This window comes from Maniola jurtina, chromosome 2 (assembly GCF_905333055.1).
Source record: "Maniola jurtina chromosome 2, ilManJurt1.1, whole genome shotgun sequence".
NCBI classification, from domain to species: domain Eukaryota; kingdom Metazoa; phylum Arthropoda; class Insecta; order Lepidoptera; family Nymphalidae; genus Maniola; species Maniola jurtina.
In genome coordinates this window covers 11,160,565-11,167,786 of record NC_060030.1, presented here as the reverse complement: position 1 = coordinate 11,167,786, position 7,222 = coordinate 11,160,565, and the positions used below count along the sequence as shown (strand labels likewise).

General features: G+C 32.0%; 1 protein-coding gene across 1 annotated transcript; it reads right to left on the bottom strand.

The window, feature by feature from the left end:
- Window positions 1-2,339: 2,339 nt before the first annotated feature.
- LOC123872155 (larval cuticle protein LCP-22-like) lies at window positions 2,340-6,731 on the bottom strand. Its single transcript, XM_045916317.1, has 4 exons — window positions 6,560-6,731; window positions 6,055-6,143; window positions 5,294-5,554; window positions 2,340-2,982 (listed from the first exon to the last, which is right to left on the bottom strand). Exons 1-4 carry the CDS (start codon window positions 6,572-6,574, stop codon window positions 2,760-2,762), a joined length of 588 nt encoding a protein of 195 aa, XP_045772273.1. The 5' UTR covers window positions 6,575-6,731; the 3' UTR covers window positions 2,340-2,759.
- Between the last annotated feature and the right edge of the window lie 491 nt (window positions 6,732-7,222).

Genomic DNA, 7,222 nt, shown 5'->3' with positions numbered 1-7,222 from the left:
AGGGGAACCCTGTAATTGTAATAGTGGAGTAGGAAAATAAAATAAATTAAAAACATGGAACTACCAGCGCAGATAGCAGTTGTATGGGAAGAAAGCCAGCTTCCAACCAAAATTGCATTGCAGCTTATGCACGCATTTTGTGTGACATCCTACCGTAGGTAATGTTTCCGACGCGAATCACTGTCGCCACGTTTTGTATCTGTTCCTGCCTTGAAAATATTCGGGTCGATGCACCGAAATTGGCAGTTAAGATCAGCGAGTGGTAATTCCTTAATTTACGCCCCAGTTCCCGTTAGCGCCGTAAAAAAGTTCAGGGAACTGGTTGGGAAAATAATAATGGAATGGGTTGGACCTATTTGGCAATGGAATGTATCGTAACGGTCGTAAGTTATTTGGGTGAAGAGCGTTGATATGAAAACCTTAGATACATTATTTTTCTCAAAATATTACCCTTAAAGTGTTATATATACTTGCATTAGGGTTTATTTTTGCAAAACTGCTATGTATCGAAACCAATCAAATCGAAATACAAGGTTTATTATTTCAATTAAAATTTGAGTAGAACCGCTGCCGATTGCCATTTGTATCATTGAATTTTGAGGATATGTGTATCCCCGATAGGTGTTATTTTCAGCGTTTGCTTGAATATGACTTGATATATGTATTTACTATTAATTATAATATGATATATTTAATTACTACTAGAAATTCTGAAAATTACTGTTAATATTATCACTTTTTGCTTGAAATTTTCACAAAAGATAGTGTATTGGGCGTCGTAGGTCATTTTCGCATGGCCGTATCTGGGGTGTCGTATATCAATGGCAAAGAAGCGTTGAGATAAGACAGTACGCAGTGCACCACCCGGCAGGATCGCATTGCGTCGGCCACAGTGGCGCCGGCCACTTGGCAGTTGCTCTCGGTCAACGTACCCCATCTTTATAAAAGCCTCCACAATCTTGAGCCAAAACAATTTCACCGAATTCCTTGCCATTTGCCCTAATACACATACGTATGACTTTACGATCTTACATTCGAAGCTTGTTTATTGTCAGAGCAAAGATAACTTATTTGGACGTTTGTTCCACTATCGTCTTCGTCGTTTCAACCGATAGACGTCCACTACTGGACGCATTATAGTCTTCACTGAAAACGATTCTTTACCACCTGTATCCAACAGCTTTCAGCGAATTACTTGGGACTGTCCGTTAGCATAGCGGGGTGCTCCTAATACCTACTGCGTTTTCTACGGCGGGGTCTGCTCCTTACTGTGGACTTCAACATTCAACATTTAGAGCGAGCGTTCTGGTATACCAAGTTTGACATAATTATCTAGGTCAATTTACTATAGCCTGTTAGCTTATTATATTTTAGCATATTAAATATACTTACACCAATGAAAAAGTCGAGAAACATTTTTTGATGTGTGTACCTAAACCATTTGTCGATGACATTTCGAAAATATTTTCATTGAATTAAACGTTGTAGGCGTTTCGTTGTTTGTCGTTTGCATATCGGATCGACAATGTTCTTGAAAGGTTAAGTTGGTGCGATTTAAATGATAAAAGTATTTAAATGCGATTTAATTTTTGACTTTGGTTGTAAATTTCCACGCAAGTTTAAGTTGTTTTTAAGTATTGGAATAAAACTTAGTATATAACTGTTGGGTATTTTGAGGATTCCAAGAATTATTCGAAGAAGCAAATACAAAATTACCAAATGAAGAAAGGCTAGAAATTATTAATTTATTAGATTAACTATTGAAAACCCAGAAATTAGGTAATAAGATAAAACTTGTAAGTGGAGAAATATTGAGTGTATCTGTGGTGTAGAAATACCGAAGCTTTTTTATCTTCATGTCATGAAAAATGTTTATGGCGTAACATTTTTATTATTGGTGTTTTTATTTTATTGGTGTAAGATAATGGTTTTATTTTGAATAGTACATTCAGTAAAACAACTAAAAATGTAGGTAGAGTACTTATTTTACTCGCAATTCTTTGTAAAGAATTATTTTGTTCGGTAAATCGAAAACATTCTATTAATAAAAAAAAAATATGAACCAGTCAGTGAACTTTTGTATCTTCGAATATTTTAATGCTAATGTTTAATTTTTTTCGTTCCGATGAAAGCTTATTTTAGTGGATCTTGTAAGAACTTTCTGAATAATGTGTGCAAAAAATACAAAAGAACGAGCTGAATATATCAAAAACATTTTTATGTTCACATGTTCTAAGAAAAGTCTATCTTCGCCAGTCTAGAAAGAATTTTCAGGATAGGTAGGTAATAGCTAAGAAATACAACAGTATAATATTATTATTACGAGGAATAAAAAGAAATTTTACATGAAACATAAATTTATTATCACAATTCATAAATAAGTATCTAAATTCGATTTCACTTTACTAAGTACTTAAAACTATGGTATAAATTAAAATATTCTAAGCAGACATAAAAATTCGCCACGTCAGGAACATGTCCGAATTTAAAATTTCTTTGTACAACTTTGGAGTATTAACTCATTAGGTAATAATAATAATTAATGTCTATTCGTTCGAAAATGTTACCGAAAAACTGTTTTTCCGAATAATTCAGGCAATATTGAAATGTCATAGTCGTGACATAACTTCGTTCGTGACTGGTGGATTGAATAAGTCAATGCATGAAAATTGCTTTAGGTATCTACTTAATCAAAATACTGATTTCTTTGAGGAAATTGTTAGGAAATATTTCGTTTTTTGGTACCATGAGCAATTTTTTTAGTTGACCTTTTCTAGCACCCATTTTCCGGAGTAGGGGGTTTCTATCCTCCTCAGTTTGGGACGGAAACCGTTCTCGTCAGCGGTGTAGTCGACTCTGTACATGAATCCATCAGGTCCGATGTATTCGTAGAAGCCCTTTGACGCGATGCCTTCGTCGATCGTGTTTGGGTTCTTCAAAACAGCATTTTCTTTGGCACGAATTTTGTTTTCAGTTTCAAAACTGAAAAAAAAAAGAAAATTTTACTTCATACAAATGCACACTGAAGTCATGAAGACCAACTCTACAGTCGCTTAAGTTAGGTCACGACTCTAACACTAGTTCGGAAGAAGCGCTGGCGGAAAATTCAGCTATTAATTTTTTTTTAAGGTACCTACTTATAGTTGTTTCAATCAATATTTATTACCTTAGTAATCTTTTGTAGGTATAATAAATTACTAACATTTTAAATGAGTTGAGTTAGCTTAAACAAGTGCTAATTAGGTATATTATGATATTTACAGTTAAAAGATTTTTTTAAATAAAAATTGTTTTAAGGACTCTTTATTTTTACTAATTCAATATAATAAATATGTATACGGTACATCAATCTACTGTGCGATACAGTGGTATATGTTATCTATTAGTAATGTCGATATAATGTCATAAATGAATACGAATGATTTTGAACTCTGACCACAGTACGCAAAAGGTGTTTGAACGTCGAAATGTTATACTTGGTCAAGGCCAAATTTTTTGTTCCGACAAGTAATATTTGTTCCGATATGAGATACGTTATACGGATATACCTATATCATGACTATGTTTATATACAAACATAATAACTAAAACGTTATATTTTTAAACATGTCACAAATTCTTATTTAATCTTTTGTGCAACCTTCTTTGTTATTTCAATCCAGACAATTATTGCATGTTGCTTTTGGTAAATAAATTTAAATAATAAAGCTTTTTGGGATAACAGAATTCTCTTCGTAATTATAATCAAGTTTAACACTCTTTTAGTGAATAGAATATTAACAAATTCAACAGGTTTTCCATTGATCCATTGATTGATTGATTCCATTGATTTTTTATTAAAAAAATCATTGTTAAAATATCTACAGTGTTTTGTATGCATAAATTAATTACTTATTTCATTTATTTGAAACCGTTTACTGAGCTGCTTTTACTCCCCCTGATATAAATATTTCAGTGTCTTTGAATATCATACAATTTTCTTAAAGTTTATTATATTTTGGCAATTAAATAAAATACTGATTTATAGAGGTCACTGTTAATCTGAATCAAATTTAATTACGTCAAATTCCTCCGCAACTTGCTAATTATTATTATTATTCAACGTCCTTAAGGTCATGTTTTTATAAAAATTGCTTCTGTTACATTCATAACTATGATGTTAAAAATTCCACACTAGCAAATTAGCATCTTGATATGTTACTGATTAATTAGTAAATTATAATATTGGCTAGACGACTCGCACCAAAATTGGGCATTGACATAGGATATTTAATGAAATGGTTAACATTTTTTGTGACATATTATAACATTGCATCACTAACTTTTTGAAAAACCGCTTTTCGATCTATTTTGCAAACATAGCGAACTGATTTTTTAATTAATACTTTGTTAATGACGATGTTATTAAGCCTAGAATTCAAATGCAAGGTCAATATTGTTATGGCGACACGAATCTATAAATTTAGTAAATACTTTGTATGTTAATGACTGATGTAGCGGCAAATCGTTTATGTGATGTCAAGAATGCTGTTCACCCCATAGTAGCAGTTGACCATAAGGAAATAGAGTAATAAATTGTAATAGTCCAGTTTTACATGCTTTTTTGCCCATAGAAATCCTCTTTGTAACATTAACAATATTTAATATTTAAATATGATTTTTTCAGTAAAAATAATAGTTAAGATTTTCATAATTTTTTACATAATATTTCAATGATATTTTATAATTTTTCGATGTTTTAAATTTAAAGATTTGAAAATTCAACCACGAAATTATATCAGGAATATTTTAAGCTATTCAAAGTTCAAACTTTAGTATGCTGTGGCACTACCGTATAATTTTTTAATATCTGTTGGAATGCATTAAGTGATGCTTCTAGAATTGACTAATATCAATTTAGATAACAAGAACAGAACCTGATTTTACAAGGATACTTTAAATTGGAATGCGTTTCTAATTAACTGAGATCAAAGTCAGACACTAAGCTCTTGTAGTTTGTAAGAATTCGGTAGGAGCTGTAAGCCCACCACATTATTATTTTAAAAACTCCTACCATTATCTGATAAGGGGTCATGACCCTGAAGAATGAGGAATACGAATCAGAAAGAGGTGTAAAGGTTCACCCGATTTGTGCAATGTGCATCAAATTCAAAAATATTTGTTTCATATATACTAACTTATGGCCCGATATTAAAATGTTATTATATCAAGACTCTTGGGCTCAGATTCCATAGAAAAGAGCCGGTAAGAAACTCTTACATAATTTTTGAAAATAAATAGGGTAGGTACTTACACAAAATCGTATTTGTCCTCATCATAGTGATGTTTCTGTTTAAGGATTTTGATGCCGTTGTTCTTGTAATATCCATCCTTGTAGTAAGGGTTTTTCTCATGAGGCGGTGTTAGCACATGTCTGTATATATCTTGGGATGCAGCCTCCACGTATGGTTCATAGTCGTGTGAGTAGGGGCCGAAACCTCCGTCGTAAGGGTTGTCCATGTGTAAGTACGGGTTGGGGATGTGAATGTATTTGCCTTCGTCTGTTGGAATGTACCTGGAATAGAAAAACAGTTTATAAGCATTTATTTCCTATGTTAGGAAGTATGTATTAGTGGATGTTCCTTGATGTGACTAACATTCCAGGTTGGTCCTTTCCTGCATGAATGAGCCTTCATGATGATAGAAATAATAAAATAAAATAATTATTAATAATCAAGAGTTAAATATTTAAGTACATACTGCGTTCATTTGCTTCCTATTATGTGACTTATGAAACAATCTATGTACCTATTTATTAATTCAAATAGGAAGATTATTTAATTTCTAAGATCTTTCTTGTGAATAGTCTAACTTCTTTCAAGATTCAGTAGTGTTATTCAGTATTATAGTCTCCATGATAAATCTAGGAAGTCGAACTTCTAACATTCCCGGGTGTAAATTATCGTTAAGGTATTTTTAATGTTTACTGTAGGCAGCTTTTATAATAAATAGCTTACATTAGTAAGGAATTTATTATAATGTGCAATGATGCATAAACGGGTGACATTTACTTACTTGCCATCGTCTCCATATTTATAGGGATGCCATTTGCCGTCTTCAATAGGTGAACCGGCGGCTGCGCATACGCATAGGGCAAGAGCGAGCTGTAAACAAACATTGATAATAATAATTGCATTGATATTTCATGTAAATCGATAAAAGATTTTTTAAATTTATATAGATGATGAAAGTATGGTTTATGTAACGTATTAAGACACCATTTCTATATTTTAAAGTATAGGTAAGTACGTGAATTTAAATTAATATTGACAAAATAAACGTTCGAAATTGTTTGTAGCTTAGTATAAATCAAATAAATAAATTAGTTATAATATGATTTTTGTTGAAATATTCATAAATATCTGTATTTTGATTATATTTGATAAACAGTTTCATAAAAAAAATTTAAATAATATTATTATATTTATTTACTAAATAAAAATTCGGTAGTAATAATTTTTTAAGAGGTATAAAACAAATAAATTGAAAACTCGAGTTTTAAAGAAAATTTAAAAATTACCACGTAAGAGTTCATCCTGAATGCACTTTAAATTTCGCTTGCCAAAAAATGTTATCACTGAAAAACGTTACAGTTCAATCACTTGCACTGCAATAGCGATCACTATGCGGAACTCTGTTCACTAACTCGTGTGTTCACTCCTTAGAGGATTTCAAAACATTATGTTGATTTCGAAATCGACGCGTCGCTTTTATACATTTGCTACATCGGTTCATCTCTTTGCGGGAACAAGAACACACGCGCGATCTTCTGCGTCACATTATACACGCACACAGACGGGCGGCCTACGTAAATTTTTTATCTCTGCATACCAAACCATTGTCGATCGGATTGACTTTATTGGGGTATGGAATATGGATGTTCTAACGACACCATTTAACAATTTTTTTAGATTTCTAACCCACGCAAGCGTACCTACATTCTTATTTGCATTATGAAAGTTTTTTGAAACAAGTGTAAATTAAAAATTTATAACATCCCCGACAAGTGAAGGTTACAGTAACTAGAAAATAGCTGATAACTTTCAAACTGCTGAACCAATTTTCTTGGATTATTATAGCTAAGAACACTCTCAATCAAGCCACCTTTCAAACAAAAAAAAACCAAAATTAAAATCGGTTCATTCGTTTAGGAGCTACGATGCCACAGACAGATACACAGATA

Excerpts from the sequence above, each read along its gene's own strand:
- LOC123872155 (XM_045916317.1), bottom strand. Across the intron at positions 5,555-6,054 it reads AAATATGGAGACGATGGCAA|GTACATTCCAACAGACGAAG; the intron begins GTAAGTAAATGT and ends TTTCTATTCCAG. Across the intron at positions 2,983-5,293 it reads GAGGACAAATACGATTTTGT|TTTTGAAACTGAAAACAAAA; the intron begins GTAAGTACCTAC and ends TTTTTTTTTCAG.